The sequence below is a fragment of the Eurosta solidaginis genome, chromosome 4 (genome assembly GCF_040869045.1).
Source record: "Eurosta solidaginis isolate ZX-2024a chromosome 4, ASM4086904v1, whole genome shotgun sequence".
NCBI classification, from domain to species: Eukaryota; Metazoa; Arthropoda; class Insecta; order Diptera; family Tephritidae; genus Eurosta; species Eurosta solidaginis.
Window position 1 is genome coordinate 51,033,130 of NC_090322.1, and position 20,740 is coordinate 51,053,869.

At 36.3% G+C, this 20,740-nt stretch overlaps 1 protein-coding gene across 6 annotated transcripts in view; it reads right to left on the reverse strand.

The window, feature by feature from the left end:
• Positions 1–1,632: 1,632 nt before the first annotated feature.
• Positions 1,633–20,740, reverse strand: part of LOC137249732 (uncharacterized) — a 161,658-nt gene continuing 142,550 nt past the window's right edge. For 4 of the 6 annotated variants that reach the window (XM_067781521.1, XM_067781522.1, XM_067781518.1 and 1 more), the window contains one exon: positions 13,508–19,369. In XM_067781521.1, the coding sequence (XP_067637622.1) occupies positions 18,281–19,369 (1,089 nt within the window). In that variant the 3' untranslated portion in view covers positions 13,508–18,280. Of the gene's footprint in view, positions 9,160–13,507; positions 19,370–20,740 lie in introns of those variants that run through there. The other 2 variants (XR_010952516.1, XR_010952515.1) reach the window with 2 other exon arrangements.

The following is a 20,740-nucleotide window of genomic DNA, read 5'->3' on the forward strand; positions in this document are numbered from 1 at the left end:
TGAAAAACGCGCCCTTTCTGAATTCAGTTAAAGAACTACCACATTCAGAATTTGCTGGGTACGGAGTCGAGGGGGTTCTGGCCGAATTTTTGTGCGGTAGAACTATTGCGACGGTTTACACGGTATTGCAGTCCAGAAAAGGGTGTGCAAAGGTACGCCACAAGGGAAACTCCCTCTGCTACTCTGGGTTGTGGTCATAAATGACATTCTTGAGGATTTTAACGAAAGGTTGTTGTTGTGTTGAGTGCTACGCCCCATTTAAAAGACGCGGCACTCAAAAATTATCATCAAAGTCCTCTTACATGTTCAAACATGGATGAACCATATGGCTGCTGCTATCAGAGGATATACATTACGGGTGTGTTCGAGCTGCAGTTGTTGCAGCAGTGTTACTTTTTATGACAGAGCATCACGTTCTTCGGCAAAGTTTGAGCAGCTGTGGCAACATCGCACGTTCGTTGAATGAAATGTTGAAAATCTATTGATTATCACGAGCATATCAAAATTACAACGATTTGTCTAAATCATCATATATATTAGCCGTGTTTTTTTTTGCACGTAAACGTCTATACGCTTAAACTTTATATGGACTGCTAAGCGTCAAACTTTAAATACACCTCTGAAACTGCTGCGCATAAAATGTGTACTACTAAATTTCAATACGCATTATACTCAGATGTAACTGAAATATGTGTTTTTGTTTCACCCTCTACACTAATTCTATGTATTCTATGTGTGTCCACAATTCATCGCAACTGATTTAGCTATATGTTATACCCTATGGCCATCAGAGGGTTGTGTCTCCGCTTTTCGGTACACCCTGTGGCTGTAGCTAGTTATTTAACCATTGCCGCTAGATGGGTCTCCTAAGCATTATCTAAGCGAGGATAGGCGTTTTTTTTCACGCGCAAACGTAAACGTATACGCGTGTATAAAAAAACACGGCTATTATTTCTAATTGGTGTTTTTATGTGCGGACCCCTTTTTCGCTCTTATTCTATTTCTATATTCTGGTTGTAAAGACGGAAATTCGGCTATTAGCTTTGGGCAATTTTGGTCGTAGTGCTTTTGTTTAGCTATATTTTATTACAATAATTTGTTAAAAATAAACGATTGTGAGCACACAAAGAAATCTATTTGTACTATGGCATTATTGTGAATATTTGCAATGCATTACCGACAGTTGTTATCATACGCCAGATGGTAGCGTAATTTTAATTGATTGATAGAACATCTGAATTCTGTTGATATTTGATAAGAGACTTTTATATTGGTAGCGCAAGATGCGCACGGGCCCGACTCATCATATTAAGAGTTGATGCCATTTTGCTCACCCACAACTGTATTTGCGTATGTTTGTGTGTGTGTGTGTATGTCTTTAAACTAATTTATTTATTTCTCATGCTTACTACAATCTATTTCAGTTTTCATTGTTATTACATATTTTTATTGTTGTTAGTGCACACCTCATAAATATTACTGTTGGCGCTGATACTAACGCCTCTGTTGTTGTTGTTGGTGCTGCAATTGCACTTAATTTGCATAGATAGCGCACGCCAAACGACACCTGCTTGTATATATTAACTGTTTTGAATGTACAGATGTATGTATGTATGGGTTCGTGCACTAATGGACATTTGGCGCAGCAATTTGCATAAAAATAATATAGGAATTAGATACAAAGCACAACAACAAATTAGAAGCAATTAAAATTTCAATATAAATGATTTTATTAAAATATATTCGCACACACAACATAAATAGTTCGTAGTTTTTTTCTCGTTGCGTGTGCGTATGTTTGTGTGTATTTATATTAATCTTATTCTTCTTGTTCTTATTAGTAATTAGCATATATTACTTAAGTATTTAGAGTAATGTGTGAGTCATTCTATGACAAGTCGACCATTGAAGAGAATAGAACGAATTTTGATTTCAATGGATTTTGATTCGAATTTTTCAAAAAGAAAACTTCGCGAAATTTGGTATGTGAATGGGCAAGGCGAAGTAACCTTTTAGATTTCTATAACAAATCAATCAATATGAATTTTTTAAAATTATTTTTACAAAAGTTTTAGCAGTTTCATTCAATATTTATGTTTTTTTTTTTAAGTCAGCCACTTCTTTTTTAAACATTCAAGAATTCTCTGGGTGCGGCAATGAGGGCCGCATTAACCCTCAAAGGGGCCCTAGGCAACCATCAATTTTGTGGCCCTTTATAACGTCCGTTCCCTTCTTTTTTCGATTAAAAAATAAAAACTTATATCTTTCATAAAAATTTTAATGTCACAATGTAATAATATCAATAAAATTACTATCTACATTTTAAACATGTCGTTTTCTACATTTGTTTTCGGCAAATTCATCAATTATATCATCAATATCGATTTTGTTCAATAAATCTGATTCAATGCAAAGTATACTTAAAATCTCGAGTCGCTCTTGTCGCGTTGTAGCTCTTTCAGCAGCTTTGATTATTTTTAATTGCGAGAAAGATCGTTCGGCAGAAGAATTTGTGATCATCAATGTTAAAAAAATCCGAAGAGCTATTTCTGTGTTAGGTAATACATCGGCTAATTGATCTTCCATTAGAATCTTATACAAATGACTATGAGTTTTTTGTGCATCAGTGTATCTGGAGTTCACGTAACTTTGGAATTGTTTTATTTTAATGAAAAATTCTTCCAAATCTCTAGAATAAAAACGAACTAAGTTATTTATAGCTTCGTGGAGGTCTCCATCACAGAAAAGTTGATAAGAAATGCAAATCTCTCTGAAACTTCCATATACACTTCCGCACGTCGTTTGATTTCACTGTGAAGATTGTCGATGATTTCGAGGAAGCCTTTTGTCCTAAAATCATCGCGAGGCGAAAATTCTACTTCTGGAGCATTTCCGCCATTAGGTTCGTTTTTTCTACGACGAGTACGTTTTACGATTTCTGTATAACCTACACCAGGTAATAATTGTTTTGTTTTTTCCTCGAAATCATTGAACTTTTCACGGAATGAAACTAAACTTTCTTCTAACGATCCGTACAAAAAAGTTTGCAAATCTGCTTTTTCACTTTGCAATGACTTACTCACTGAACGCATAGCAGTCAAAATATAGTTGAAGGCTTCTACACCCTCTGTTCCAAAAATAACCGAAATTTTTCAAAATAAAAACAAACAGTGTACATTTTGAGATGATTCTTTTTTATTATTCAATATACTCTCCTTTTACTTCGATACACTTCCTTGCATGCTAATACAATTTGTCAAATGAATCGGAAATGTTCTTTTTCGGAACCTTGTCTAGTATGTCGGTCGTCGCCTTTTGAATGCGGTCAATTCAGTTTTATTTATTTCAGTAAAAATTATTTTCAGTTATTCAGTTATTTTTCTTTCACACTCTAGAATTTTATGTTTGAAAGAAAATTTTAGAAGTCTTTTTAATTTTTCGGGGGCCCCTGAAATCGGGGGCCCCAGGCAACTGCCTACTTGTTAATCCGGCCCTGGAAAGCCAAATTGCAAAACCCATGCTAATTTATTTAGTTTTGTAGAAAGCAGATGGAGAAAGCACTCGTAAATTGAAGGAGTCGTTGGATTTCAAAACACTACCGGGCAGGACAGATTGAATCAAAGTTTTAGATAGACGTTGCCAATACTTCGACTCAGTTGGCAACGCTCACGCCGTTGGACCTGTACGTCATACCCCATCAAGGCTTCAAAAGTAAAGATTAAAAACAAGGGTTATTCATTTGTTTGCTCAAATCCATTGTGTTCGGTGTGTTCTAGTAACACCCACAAAATAGAATACTGCGACCGGTTCAAACCTCTTAGTGTGTCGCAACGCTTTGACCATGCGAAGAAAATGGGTATTTGCATTAATTGTCTTCCGAAGGAACATCAATTGTCAAATTGCATATCAATGTTCAAGTGCAAAGTTTCCTCCCGTCAACACCATAGTTTGTTGCATCGAGGGACTACTTCGGAGTCATCAAAAATTTCTTTGCCATCCGCCGTTCACACGCACATGAACAACACTTTGTCGGACCACATTAACCACGCGATGCTTCCGAAAATTATCGTCTTGGCCGAGCCTTGCTTGATTCCTGCCCATAAGTAAACTTTATCACGGATGAACTTTCGCAAAAACTGATGCTCCCGCGCAGCAAACATAACATTGAGATCAAGAGCATAGGTGAGCCATCCACCAATATTAAATATATAAAACATCTACGAATATTAAGTCGCAAGCCACAGAGTTTGAACTACCACTCACGTTTTGTATCACGTCGCACATCGCTTATCAGCCAGAACCGGAGATAGACACATCTTCTTGGCATATCCCATCAAACGTTGTGCTTGCCGATGATGAATATAAATCGAAAAAAAAATCGATTTGCTTTGAGGAACAAGGAACAGGGAGCTTTTTCAGCTTACTTTCTGTAGGTTCCAAGGTACTGCTTATCAACTAATATTCAGTCTTTGCAAATACATGGATTTTGTGATTCGTCGAATCGCGCGTATGGCTGTGGATATACCCGCATTCTTGATTGTGAAGGCAATGTTCGCGTGCGCCTTCTGACGGCGAAGTCCAGGGTGGCCCCTACCAAACAACAGTCACTACCAAAACTGGAGCTTTGTGGTGCACAACTACTCTCCCGACTTTTAACGAAAATTAAACCTTTGTTTTCTAATTATAATTCTGATACATTTCTTTGGACAAATTTGTACTTGGACAGAATTGTACTTCACTGGCTTCAACTGCATTCAGCTACGCCTTCAGCTTTCGTTTGCAACAGAGTATCGGAAATACAGCAGTTAACATTGGATGCTCATTGGAGACATGTACCAACGAAAAGTAAATCAGCTGTGTCCAGAGGAAGCACACCGGTTGAACTTGAAAGCTGAATTTGGTTCACAGGTCCTGCATTTCTTACTGAAAACATAAACAAAAAGCCTCGTGAACAATATAAAGATATCGGTATGGGAGTTGTAAATATGGAATTGCGGAAATCGGTATTTAAGAAAACTATAACCAGTAACTACAACCTTGATACTCTCGATAGGTATAATTCCCATACTAAAGAAATTCGAATGGTGGCATGAATGTTTCGTTTTATCACAAAACTTAAGAAACCGGTTACATATATTACTAGTGGACCTCTCACTTCCGACGAACTACACCGCGCATTGCTAAGCATTATATGGAACTGATGTCCAGAGAGTACTTAGATTATGAAGGGAACACTTCTCTGCTCTCCGAAATGGAGACAGCGATTTACCGCACAGGTAAGACAAGCCCGATACCGCAATCGATGATGATGGAATAATGTCCCCCACCCGATTATGACTAAGTCAGAATAGCAATAACCAGATTGAAAAACAACAAGGCCGCGGGCGCTGATGGATTGCATGCGGATCTATTCAAATACGGCGGCGAGGAGTTGGTAAGGCGCATGTATCAGCTTCTTTGTAAAATATGGTCGGACGAGTGCATGCCCGACGATTGGAATCTAAGTGTTCTTTGCCCAGTCCACAGGAAAGGGGATACTGCAAACTGCGCCAACTATTGCGGAATCAGCCTTCTTAATATCGCATATCAGGTCCTGTCAAGTGTATTGTGTGAAAGATTTAAGCCCACCGTGAACCGGCTGATTGGACCTTATCAGTGCGGCTTCAGACCTGGTAAATCTAGCATCGACCAGATTTTCACAATGTGCCAAATCTTGGAAAAAACCCGTGAAAAGAGAAGCGACACACATCACCTCTTCGTCGACTTTAAAGCCGCCTTCGACAGCACGAAAAGGAGCTATGAATTTGGTTTCCCGGAAAACTTATACGGCTGTGCAAAATGACGTTGAGCAACACCATAAGCTCAGTCAGAATTTGGAAGGACCTCTCCGAGCCGTTCGAAACTAAACGAGGTTTCAGACCCCCTATCGTGCGATTCCTTTAATTTGATGCTTGAGAAAATAATACTAGCTGCAGAACTTAACCGCTCTGGACCAATATTCTATGAAAGCGTGCAATTACTCGCATATGCTGATTATGCTTACTCCAAACTGGAAAAAGAAGCGGTAAAGATGAGTTTCAGGGATGCACCTTAACGTTAAGCTAATCGTTTATCAAAAAATTTCCACCGTTTCCGTTGAAACACTTCGAAATATTATCGATAAAGAAATTATCAAGATAAATTGTATCTCGTTTTTAACCGAAACGAAAAGCTTTCGTTAACGTTAAAAACGTTAACGAAAACGTGATACTTTATGTTTGAATTGTGCTGGCAATGCTATAGCCATGGTGAAGCCGTAAGGTGGCAACAACGAGCGCACATACACACACAAACTCTATGTAATTTGTTTGTGTAATTCGTTGGTGGTAATGTCAAAAATACTCTGAGAAATGTTCGTACTGTCAAAATTCATGAGAAAAGTTGCAATCAGCTTGGCTAATGCTTTCACCTTTAATGACTCCGCCATCAATCAGCTTTGCCGGCATAGTTTGAAATTAATAATCAACATAAACGATTTGATTTCGTTTTGATATGGCAGAAAACGAAACGAAATCATTTCGTTAATTTGACGATCTTAACGTTAATAAACGAAACGAAATGACTTCGTTTCGTTTATTAACGTTGATTATCGTAACGAAATGATATCGTTTCGTTGGTTAAGCATGCCTGATGAGTTTGATGGTGAATGAGCACAAAACGAAGTACCTGCTGTCATCGAGCAATGAGTCGGCGCATATGCACCTTCACAACCACCCTACTGTTGCCAGCCATAATTTCGACATAGTAAAATACTTCGTTTTTTTGGGACCAGCATCAACACTTACAACAACATCAGCTCTGAATCCCAGCGAAGAATCACTTTTGCCAATAAATGCTACTTTGGGCTAGGTAGGATATTGAAAAGTAAAGTCCTCTCTCGGCAAACGAAAATCATACTCTACAAGTTACTTATCGTGCGCGTCCTGCAGCAGCAGATGAAGCGGCTCTGGGAGTGTTCGAGAGAAAAGTTCTTCGAAAGATTTGTGGACCTCTACGTGTTGGCAATGGCAAGTACCGAAGAAGATTTAACGATGAGCTGTACGAGCTTTACGCAGACATCAACATAGTCCAGCGAATTAAAACGCAGCGGCTGCGCTGGCTAGGTCATGTTACGCGAATGAACGATGATGCTCCGGCTAAAAAAGTGTTTCTATCGGAACCCGCTTATGGAAGCAAAGGAAGATGGCGGCTCCACTCCGTTGGAAGGACACGGTGGAAAACGATTTAAACTCCCTTGGCGTGACCAATTGGCGGCGGTTGGCAGAGCGAAGAAGCGACTGGCGCGCCTTGTTGGACGGCCATAATCCTTTAAACGGTTAAGCGCCAATTATGTAAACTAATATGGAACATTCAACAGCAACACTTCGTCGAAGATATTCGACACTTGCGGAACGAGACAATGACAAATGTACACTAAGGAATTTAAACCGTATGATTGAAGGCGATTAAACAACTGCTCAAGATGTAATAAGTATTGCTCAGAGGATTCAACAACAAATAACAAGAACATGTCCTACAATATATTCAAACATGAAACTTACAGTATTGAACAAAGTTTGGTCTCACAGCAAAAGGCATTTACATGTGTCGCCCTTTTATTGCATAAAATCAAAAATATTTATTTACTCGTAATCATTAATGTTTATTTCTACATGATACAATAAAAAAATATAAATATTTGGACTGCTGCGTGGAATATCACCATATCTCAACTGCTGTTTGTAAAACGCCCTATCTCAAAATAATTCGTAATTCGGCGTTCAGTCGAGTTAGGGTGATATTCCACTTAACAGTAAATTTATATCGACAGCCTACAAGTACTTCCTATATGTTCGTTTAAAAACTGGGAAATATATCGATTTCTTATATCTGTAATTACATACGGAGCGATGTCTGTACGACCAAAAAGTGCCACCGCACAAAGTTGTCCTTGAAAAACGCCCGCTGCTCCAGTATCTCCAAAAGTTGGATTTTTTTCTAGCTGTCCAGCACACATGGCTGTATTTGATAAATAAACATTTTTGCCGTAAGGTTCAAAGCAGTCAAATTTATCTTTTACAACCAGTTTAGGAGTTTTGAGAAATTTACCAGCTCTCGAACTAAATGAAGTTACCGCACCCCATCCACTAACTTCCAGATCTGAGCCCTCACATAACTCATGCTGACAAAGAGGTATTGATTTTATTCTTTCAGTCTCCTGAAAGCATGGACCCACTTTTAACATAGCAATGTCCATAAATGCATCATCACGATTATAGTAATTCTTATCATAAAATATTTTAAGTACTTTGCGTTGTTCTACTCCTTCTTCGTTTAGCCGACGCCTATTTTCTTGACCAGCTAGAACGATGAACTTTTTCTCATTTCGCTCTGCTACGCAGCGCGCAGATGTTACCACCGATTCCATATTTACTAACGAACCAACGCAAACATACTTGTCTTCATAAAAAATTGCTACCGTGTGTGGGGTCTGCTCTATTTTTAAGTCTTCGCCATTTAAACCGCGAAGTTGCGCATTCGTATGGGTAAAATTGCAACTAAGAACGAGAGACAGGATCGCGAAAAAAATGTCCGAATCCATTTTACTTTAAAACCTTTGGGACTACTTTTTAAGTATAAAGTATTGTTACGAATATTAGCAAAACTAAGGGGTACTGCTATCTCTAAGCCGATGCTAAACAGTGATATCATGCACATCCATAGATCAATCATTATGTATCTACATAAACGAAACAAGAATTGCGTCTACACATATTGATTGATTGATTGATTGATTGATTGATTTATTTAGTAATAATATGATTACTTGTAATTACATTGATATTATTTACAAAATTTGGATATGCTATTTTCTTACAAAATATATACATTTTCGCTTGAATGATTCAATATTTTGTTCTTGTTTGATGTCTTCGCTTAATGTATTGAATATATAGGTACCATGTACGTATACGAGCAGCAGAGAAGCAATGCACAAACACATGCATATATCTTATCTGAATTGCTCACAAGAGAGAGCAATAATTTGTGCAAGTATTACTCAAATGAGAAGTTATAAACGTAGTTGTGGCTGGCGATTTTGTAGCTGAAACTAACTAGTAAGTTCTGGAATGGAAAAGCCTGGAAGATGCAATGAGAAAACAAAAAGTATAAAAGGCGCGACAGTAGAGGCGAAGAGTGAGTTTCATTTGAGCTATCAATCAGTTTGGTTACTAAGCAAGCTATTCGTTGCAAAGTTTGAGTCTTATTGTGAAGTACTTTAATAGAGGCCATTTTGCATTACTAAATATTGGAGTTATTTATTCAACAGTTTAGTGATTCGAACTTAGCAGAGGGTTGCAAATAAGAGGATTAGCTAGTAAATTCGTTACAGTATGATAAATTTTGTGGGCGCTATTTATACCAAATTGAGTGGTGTGAATAAAAAATAAGCAAACGCTTTTTCTTCTACATTCTAGGAATTCGACATAAGAAAAACAATTTAAGTTAAAGCTATACAAAGAACATATTTTTTTTAATTAGTTGAACAAACAGATTTTGCTCTTTTTATACATGCATATTCCCGCTAGTCTTAACAAAATAGTTTGCTTTACTTTTGTCAAAGGAAATTTCCTATAATTGTTTGTTTATAAATGTACTAGCTACTCGTTGCCTGGCGTTGCTCGGCCTAATTCAATTGGAAAATTAAAACATATATTTTTGTGCAGTGCCATTAGCAGATTTAGAATTGTTGTTTATTTATTCATATCCCTTCCAATATACCAACCAACCACCCAACCTTTAATCAAACTAAAATTATGCTCAAACTTTTAGTGAGAGAATCGTTTTTTATTGAATATTTTGAATCAAATTTTTTCATTTCACAAATTAATGCATTCATTTGAAACAATATACGCCTCTTTAAGCAGGACAACACACAGCTATACCTTAAAATTTAGTTTGATTAATTGAAAAAATAAGTAAAATTTTTCGTACATTTTTTTCATGCCAAAATTTTTCATTATTTTGTCAAATTGTTTTATCTCAATAAACGTTGAAGGTAACTTATAATAAGCAGTAGGTGCTTTTTATTATTTGCTAAAAAATTCATATTTTGTTTTTTTTTTTTTGTAAAACTACTACAACGAACAATAGTATTAAATGGTCAATAACACAGGCCGACAGCATTTCACTCTATCAGCTCTGGTTTTTAAGATATCCTAACACCGTTTTTGTCCATATTTGAGGTTATGTAGCCTTGCAGATGTTTTCTTTCACCAAAATTAAAGGATGGCATCTATAAATACTTCTAAATCTTCTTCTTTCAATTGGCGTTGAATTTGCTCAAATATCAATTTTTTTCGTTGAGATATCGCATTTTGAAATTTTCATGTTTCTAAATTTTCCTGTACCTGAAAATCGATCGAGATAACATAGACATCTCTAATTTGACGCTTTCTAATTTGCAATTGACTATTCTTATTTTCAAGTGAAGCTTTCTCATTTACAGCTGGGAACGGTGTAGTTCTGACATGCCCTGCCAAAATCGTTGGATCATGTGACCCACTTGTGTGGAGTACTTCATGGATTACTCTGAAGTAACGCTGAGCTGGAGTATATGGTCCAGTCCTAGGACATCGCAATGTTAATTGGACCATATTTTTTGTATGAATTGTGGTTAATTTTGGAGCACTCGCTTGGTCCATAGGGAGTACTCGCGACTTTTGCAGGGTAACGACTGTTCTATCAGATTAAGAGACGGTCCTAGTTCTAATTCTATGCTGTAGCAGTGCTTTCAACTCGTACTTTTAACAATGCGGTGCCCTACGAAATGGCGATTTTCCCGTTTCGTTGCGTTCTTAACTGGTTCAGTCGTATGTGGTTCTGAAATAGTCGTTGCCATTGGATAACATATAGCTCAGACTTCAGCGCTGTTGATACAAGTGTGGCTACAAACTCACCCCCCCCCCCCCCTGCACCCCATTAGCACCTGTTCGGTAGATGTTTTTTTTATATATAAAATATGTTTGTTTGCCCAAAGTTTATACACTGCCCTCACTCAGTACAAAAATTTCCATTTTTTCGGGACTGACAGGTACTTCCTAATTTGTATCTAAATTAAAAAAAGTTTGAGAAATTTTTCCTAAAGTGTGGGTGTAACCAAAGTGCATTCAACAAAGTGTAATTGGATTTGACAGTTCTCTCTTTACGAACAATACTATTTAGTGTCAATTAGAATATTACAATTTTTCAATTCTACAATCTTTTTAAAAGGAATCAAACAAAGTTTGCCCTTTTCTCTAATTTTTCGATTTTGTAGTGATATTTACTTTATAAATTTTAAGTTTCATTATATTAGTCGTTTTTTTTTACACGAGTATACGTTTACTCGCTTAGATAATGCTTAGGAGACCCATCTAGCGGCAGTGGTTAAACAACTAGCTACAGCACAGGGTGTTCCGAAAAACAAGGACACAACCCTCTGTTGTATGTCTGTGTATAACATATAGCTGAATCAGTTGCGATGAATTGTGGACACGCACCATTTTAAGAGGCGATACATAGAATTAATGTAGAGGTGAAACATAGACACATATTTCAGTTACATCTGAGTATAATGTGTATTGAAATTTAGTAGTACTAATTTTATGCGCAGCAATTTCAGAGGTGTGTTTAAAGTTTGACGCCTTAACCCTTTACATATATCACATTTGAATTACACTTAGATATAATAACTGTGATTTTTTTACATCTATAGACGTTTACGCTTAAACTTTATATGGACCGAAACGTAATCCTTTTTATATGAAATTCCTCCCTACATATATGATATTGTGACGAATATTAGCAACACTAAGGCATACTATCATCTCTAAGCCGATACTAAGCAGTCACTTGTATCTACATAAACAAATCAATCATTATGTTTACACATATGTACATACAGCAGCGGAGAGATACTCACAAAAGTATGCAATCATCAGCAAAGTAGTTCTCACACATACACATGCCTATATCTGAGATACTCATAAAAGTATGCAATCATCGCGCATATTGCTATGCGAGAAGCTATAAACGTGCATCTGTAGTTTACAGCTGGTGAAAGAGAAGGAGAAACGCCTGGAAATATGCAAACGAGGAAACCGAAGAGAATAAAAGCAGCACCAGCTGAGGCATGGGCAATCAGTTTGATTTTAGCACGCTATTGGTTGCGAAGTATAAGTGTTATTATGAAGTATTCTAATAAAGACAATTTTGCATTATTGAATATTGGAGTTATTTTATTCAACAGTTTAGCGATACGAACGTTAGCAGAAGGTCGCAAATAAGAGGAATTTCACTAAATTCGTTACAATATGATGAGCATTACATTGATAGCACTGATGACAGTCAGCTGTTTGATACAGAACCACCCCTATAACAAATGCTGGCAAGAGGACATTTTTTGAAGCATTATGATGATATGTGGCAGCAATACTCAGCCCTTTAATCAGAAGAATAGATCTGCATCAAAAGCAGGCCTTTATTCTCATCCGAACAGAATTCGTAATTTCTTTTGGCAACTTACGCACACAGAACGCGTTTATGAGAGCCAAATTTTCTCGTCTAATCGTAGAAGAACGCGGGCTACCTTGAAAGACTAGTATCAATCTGGCTCAACTTCCACCATATAACGAATACCACATCTGTAGCGGCCGCGGTGGTGTGATGGTAGCGTACAACGCTTACTACACCGAAGAACCTGGGTTCACGCCACGGGGAAAGCAATATCAAAATTTTAGAAACAAGTTTTATGTACAAGTAGTATGAATTGTACCACAATGGGTTAATACTGTTTGTTTACAATTTTTGACACAATTGTCCCTTATATGTGATAAATATACGGCTGTCAAACACACTTTGTTGAATACACTTTGGGTCAAGGCGAATTCAGTACCAGGTGTTGTTATCCCAACAGCTGATTCCTTCTTCTTCATTATTTTCCATACAGCGCCTTGTACTTTAATATGTCAGTTAATCGAAATCAATTAAAATTTTCTTTTGACTTGACATTCTTCAGCACGGCGAATTGGTTGAATTCGATTTGCCACCGCCTGGTATGCATTCGGCTTACTTTTGATGTAACCAGCTTTTTCGTTTTTATATATCAAATACATATATCAATATAGCATGATTTGTGAAAAAAATAGAAAAAATTATTATTGCATTAAAAAAAATATTTTACAAACAATAATGTGAACAAAATTTAAATTCTATCAACTTAAATTTTTTGAAAACAAATTACAAAATAATTTTCGTAAAAAAAAATATAACAAACACGCCTATAAAATAAATTCAGAATCCTCTTCAATCTTAAATGTATGTACCATCTCAATTTTCCGGTTAAGGTCAAGCTAATACCAATTTTTGGCTATTTGAAAAGTAAAATCATTTTGTTCTTATAAAAAGTTTTTTGCTCAAAATTTGTATGCCGTTAAAAATAAATATATTTTTGTGTTTTTTTTTTTGTTTTTTTATTTTTCCATTCCTAATGAAGAATTGCAGCACAAAAATGATATTACAGTACACATTTTTTTTGTTTGTTTTTAACTATGAAAATATTATTTGAATCGAAGTTGCTCTATTCTAACCATGCAATCGCCACGCTCATTTGCTTTGTTCATACAATAAAAATAGTAAATATATATTTTTAAACTTACACATAAACTAATCACTGTATTTTAAGTAAAAATATGTTTTTTTAACTAATATTACTTAGTTGCTTAATATATTCACTTAATTCGATTTATGAAAGTTACTTATGTATTTAATTATTTTTTTCCATATTTATACACTTCTTTTCTTATATTGTATTTTTATTTCTTTTTTTAATTATTGCTATTATGGTTTTTATTTTAAATACATAAATTTCTTATATTTTTAAATTTTCTTTACCTTTTTTTTAATGTTTTCGATCATATTTATTACTGTGATAATGCAATTAAATTTTGTTTAAATATTTTTTTTACTTAAAGTTGTTTGATCTTAAATATTTTCTTTTAGATCGACTTTTATGCCATTTTCTTAATTTAATCTTTTTATAATTTTTTTATAATATTTTTTTATATATTTTTTTTTTTTTTGTAATTTATTTTTTAATTTTGTTCCAGTTTTGTGTTTCCATGACTTTTGCTTGAACAATTTTTGTTTAGTTTCGAATTATTTTGTTATTTTTTTTTTAGTTTAAATTTTTTTCTCATCTTTACATATAAACAAGAAAAACAATTACTTATATCATTATTTGTTAAAATACGAATTATTTTATATAAAAACTTTAACTGTGTAAGTCATGAAAAATAGTCGGGTCTAAATGTAGTCGGGTCTAAGTGTATTTACTTTTACTACTAACATACAAATACCAGTATCTAAGTACTTACCAGTGCTGCCAATGCAAGTATTTTCAAATAAAAATTTAATTTAATAAGAAACCAACTTTTTCATTGGTCCAAAATTTACTGGATCTCAGCTTGCGACACATAAGTGAAAAGGCAAAAGAAAACTGCGCGTTTCGACGCTTCCCCGCCTGTTTCAGTATACAGATGAAAACAGAAGCAGGAAGTGCAATTGAAACGAATGTAGGTACTGTGACTATGAAAATTTCATACCTAGCAAAGTTTATGCATATATCTAGTTGGGAGAACTATTCCTCTAGGTATGGATGTGTTGAAGTACGCGAAAATCAGAAATTGCATATTTTCAAGTTATTTTGAAGTCTTTTTTCCATTAGAATAAATAGTTGTTAACGAGTGTTACTTGGACTGAGTAGGCAATTGAAGAGTAAAGTCTTGACGAACAAAAATCAGGCTCTTCAATTCATGGACGATGTCAAGAGAAGCTGAGATGGCTCTTGGAGTGTTCGAGAGAAAAGTTCTCCAGAAGGTTTATGGTCCTCTCCGTTATGCAGACGGCGAGTATCGAAGGAGGTAAAATGATGAACTGTATGAGCTTTACGCACATATGAAGATAATGTAGCGTATATAAACCCATATGCTTCGCTGACTAGGTCATGTTGTGCAGATGGACGAAGATGCTCCGGACAGGAAAGTATTGCAGTCAATACAGGCGTTTGGAAGGATGGGGGAGACCTCCGCTGAGTTGAGAACAGCAGGTGGAAGACTTGACCTCCCTCGGTGCTCCCAATTGTTAAGCGCCAATCACTGATGAAATAGTCGAAAAATACAATTACTTACCAATGTTCTTGGATAATAGAAGTATTTACTAATGTCGGTGAGACAAAATTACTTTATTTATAATTCAACCAGTCAAGTATCTGAGTACTTACACTTTGTGCTTTCTTTTCAAAAAACTATGGTACTGGAATTGCACTTGTACTGGTATTTGGCTTTCGGAGGTCTAGTACTTGTTTAGTACGCAAAAGAAAGTTTAATTAATATTGTGTTTGTGTTTTGTTTTTCCATTATTCTTATCTACTTACACATACAATTATAATTTAATTAATTAGTTTTGGAAATTAAAAATGTTCATTTAGTTTTAAACTTAAACTAAAAAGTTTACGTATAAAACTGTTTGTGTAGTAATAAAAGAGAGAGAAAGAGAAAAAAGAGAGAGATTTAAAAGACGGCCAATTAATTTTCAAAAATAGTAATTTTTATTTTTAACAAAATTTTGTTTAAAACTAAAATATATGCACTATAGTGTAAAGTAGAGATCATTAAAAATATATTTTACAAAAAAAAACCATTAAAAAAATTACGTGCTGCTTTTTGCCATCGACAAGCAAACTTAATTGTAGTCCCAACCTCTGCCGTACATGTCGCGTATAGAGTGGCCGTTAGCCATAGTTGTAGTTAAGTTCAGTACTAATATTTTCGCCATTAGAGAGCGGTCATCTGCTACCAGTTGAAGTAGTTTCTAAACGTAGAAGCTAAGCAAAACGCAAAGGGAAAGGTTGACTCTTACCTGCCTATAACGCAGGTAGTGCGCGGACTAACACTTTAACTTAGCAGGCACTTCGACTATTTGTTGTTGTTTTATGACCTTTCAGTAGAGGGACCACTGTTGGCTACTTTCAAACAAGTAAGAAGCCCTAATAAAGAAAAGTTGTAGTAGTCCTTTAAGAAATTTTACACCGTGCACACGAAACTGTCACCAACAGCAAATCAACAATAAATTTGGAGGCTTTGGCGTTCTTGATGACTTATTTAACGATCGTGGTAAAGCGCGTGCAAAACCATAACACGTTATCGGCTGGTGGCTTGAAGCTAGGACTAGTGCACAAAATAAAAAAAAAATCAGTTTTAAATGACAAAAGGATCGATAAGGTATCGTATCGACATTCAAGCTCTTATTAAAAGAAGCCTTGTTTCCTTTTGCAATTGTACTATGTCGATGTTTGCGTGAATAGCGTGCAGCTAATACTTGAATTTTATTCATACTAGCACAGACGGAATCGTAATCAGCTAGGATATTCCCACATCGCTTGATGGAAGAAGCACTAAATCTTTCGCGTCTATACAATCACCTTCCATTTAGCTATGGAGGTGAGAGAGACAGCACTCCGGCCACAGTATTCGCCGGCAACTACGACTGACAGAAGCATTCCTTGCAGTTCAATACGCAGTATCAGCTACCGTTCTTCTAAGGTTATGATCCGTTTCGGCTTCACCACAGGTACGCTCTCCGTCGTCCTACTGCTGCTACTGATGTCTATCGCCCTGTTGCTCAAATGGTGTTGGCGTTCCACCGCTCAACTCGTGCTAAACAGTTTTCCGTCGTGGCTCCGAGTCCGCCGATCTATACTACAACTGGACAGAACTGCAGGTTCGAAACGTTAAACAAATCATTCCCGTGGCAGTCGAGTTAGTACCCGAAGATGGTAGTCTAAGAGTGTGTCAGACTGATATCCGATAAAGCACTGCCCTTATACTTAGGGAGCACCTTACCCTTGGATAGTACTTTCGCTGTGCAAACAACAAAGCCACTGTTGCCGACTAGCAGTACGATACGATCTGCTCTCACCTAGTCTGTCTGTCGCAAAACTGCAAGTACGACCACCTCTATTTTTCGCTTTATACTATCTATGGGACATCTAGTTTGCCCTGGATAGAGATAGATAGAGAAACGGCTCAATTATAAGTTGACAGATCTAGTGCTATAGTGAGTTCTGATACCGTTTTGTGATACATTAAATGTTTAATAATTTCAAGCTATCTAGTAGAAAGAATACAAGGGGTTTTATTTTGTTACTGGAAACTTTTGTCGGATTTGAAGAAGAATGTATGTAAGCTCATAGCTTTCAAAAAGCATTTATTTCGAATCGGGTTCATAAAAAGCCTCCAGTTCAAATATACGATCCCGCTCGAAAAATTCTGTCGATTACAGACCTTATTGTCAAAATACTCGAACGCGTACATTATTAGGGCAAAGGGTCGATGGCTGGTACACGTCCACATTACACCTCTCACTATCAGTCCACTGCTATTGCACAGAGCTTGCTAACACAATAGCTTGCTTGGTTCATATGCGAGCCCTACCCAAAGCCGTTGGTGAGTGTTTTTTGCTCTACATAAACAAACAAGAAGGATTTAGAAATCGGTTTAACGAATTGTTTCTAAATTGGTACAGTCATCGCAAAGTCTAGCCAGTCAGTTGGAAGCTTTTTTTTTTTTGAGTGGAAGAGCATAGTTTCCCAACGATGATTCAAAAACGTGCACACACAAAATACAAAAACTAAGGTTATTATTAAAAATGTTGTTTTCTAAGCAAATTTACAGCTTTGTTGTATTTTAAAAACTACAATCGTGTATATTGCAAATATACGCACATATGACAACTAAAACTCATACTAAATAAACTACGTACTATGTTTACATACATATAAAGTGAAATTGTGTTGGATCGATGTATGAGAGTTATATCTTTAGGGAAATAAGAATGATTGTTGCGGTAGCACTAGTATATGTATTACAGGGTGTGAACGCGTGTTATATGTGTGTAATGGATTTGTGAAAGATGTGTTTTAATTGAAAAAGTAATGTTCATTAAAACCTACCACATTTGCATTCATATTCACATCATCCACTTCATTCACATTCACACCATCTACACCGACGCCAACGCTAACACCAATGCCAGCATCATTATCTTCATCAACATCGTCACCAGCAGTTTGTACATTAGTTACACCATCAGATGTACCACCACTCAAATTCTCCTCTAGACCACTGGGCAGATTGCTTAAATAGACCACATTGGTACAATATTAACTTCCCGGATCGTTATATATTGCACGTTGTGCATGACGATATTGCGCATGCATTTGTGCAGCGGTTGTCATGTCGGGGATTAAATCGGTTTTCGGTGGCGCAATTGCTGGATTTGTAACGGTGGGTGGCAATAATGTTGGTTGTGATGGTACAACGCCTATAACGGCGAGACTATCACCTAATGTTGGTCGTGTAGCTGTTAAAGCATTTGCGTCATTCACTGCTATAAACCCAGCTGCAGTTAAGTGGTCAGGTGTAGCTGTTGTTGCTAAATTTAAATGTTGTCCCGTACTATCGGTTATCAATGTGGCTGCTGCCGCTGCTGTTGATGGTTTTTCAAGTGGTGACATAATGGGTGTTTGATTGAGTAGGGCATTTGTTGCATTAGTGAGCGCTGGACGTGTGCAGGGTGGTGAAAGTGGTGGCTGTGCCAATGTTGGCTGCAGTATAATACTACCATCTTCAGTGCCTATTAATTGCAATGTCTGTGATGTGTCTATTTGCAAAAATGGTATTACATCCGTTACCATGGGCATGACATTTTCTGCAGACACCGTTACCGTTTGCAATTGTTGCAGAAGATGTTGTTGTAGCAACTGTTGCTGTTCCAATTGTTGTTGCTCTTCCAATTGTTGTTCTTCCAATAACTGTTGCAGTTGTCGATATTTCTCTTGTAAATCAGCATCATTTTGTAGCGTAAGTAATGCGTCGCGCGTTAATTGGAATATACGTCCTTGATCGTCGCGCAAATCAAATAGATCATCATTTGAGCGCATTACTTCCAAAAATTGATCCCATTCCATGTGTACATATTCATTACCAATTAATATGGTAACACCAGTCTCACCCTTATATGAGTCATTGGTTGGTGCTTCAACCGTTTTGTCTGCGTTCGGTGTTAATATCGGCAAACCGATTAGTACTTCTTTTGGTATAGGTCTCAACTGTTGATCACTGTGTGTGAAGAAATAAGGCTGTGCTACTACTGGTAGCCACTCATCGTCTACTCTACGACATAGCAACAATGTATCCGGATAGCCTGGTACTGGTTGCGAAGGCACTGCCATTACCGATGATGGAGGCAGCTGTAATAAAAGAAAGTAATTAGGACATGTTAAGAAGGAATATTTATATTTCAGGCATTAAATTAAAATTAAAATTAAATTAAATTAAATTTTACTCTTTTCTATCTATCTATCTATTCTATGTATTGTGGGGTACGAGGACTAGAACTAGAAGGAAGCAGGTAGTAGAGATAATCACCCGCAAAAGTTAACACCTGTCATCTTAACCCAGATAATAGTTACCAGAGTTGATAGATAGTAAAGTCAACAACCGGAAAATTTTATTACCCATCGTCCCGTATGATATGGAGCATCTGCCTATCAAAACCCATGTGTACAAAAAATATCACAACCTCTGCTTCTCAAGTCTCCCAATGATCCAGATCATTCCCGTGAGAATTGAGCGTGATACGGAGCTAGATACGGAGCTATTATCCCAAGAGATATAAATATGTTGAAGTTAACAGACGGTAAATTTATGAGTCTAGATCATACGAAACTTTGATAATTCCAATTATTTCTGTAAGATAACAATAGGGGTGGGCACCTGCTACAAATTGTGCAATCTGAGCCAATTTATGCTGTCCAAGAGATCTATTAAATGCTATGTGAAAAAAGTAAAGTGTGAAATGCGTACAGAAGGAAACGATGAATGAGGTTTAAGCACGGTTTTTCAGTGCGACTTTACACTCCAGTTATAGTTACTATATAGCGTTTTCTTTTCTGAAAAAATTGTTGCCTAAATAAATGGTAAAACCTTAATAGAGTTACTCCTAAACTTGAAAAGTGTCAACTTTTATACTGCATGAAAAGGACAGCTGATTCTCACAAGCGCGTTGTAAATAATAATACTAATTCATTAGCAATTATTGTCTTCATTTAAATTTTCTTCGCTAAATATTTGTGAAGTTACGAAAACAAATTGTCACGATCAGTTGGTTTGGCAGGGTTACACTGTCACGTCGTCATTTTACCGTAGAACGTATAACCAAATAAGTAAAGGTGTCTAAGTTCGGGTGTAACCGAACATCATATACTCAGCGTGAGTTTCAATTTCATTTCAGATAAATTACTTTTCTACATAACACGTGGCACCGCTCGTTTAAAAAAAAATGTCTCCCCATTTCCTCTTACAATAAAACTTGATAAGTGAATTATCATTGATTCAAAACTATTTTTTGCTAAGTTATAGCTTAATATTCTAGTCTACGACACTTTTAATCTTGTTTTATATAACTTTAACCGATCCCGTCCATTTTTACTAGAAATATTTTCTGCTGTAAGGATAATATCTGTACACAATTTCACTACGATATGTTAATTTTTCTTCGAGTTATAGCTCCCGAAACATAGAAAATTGCTTAGTCATAAAAGGGGCGGTGCCACGCCCAT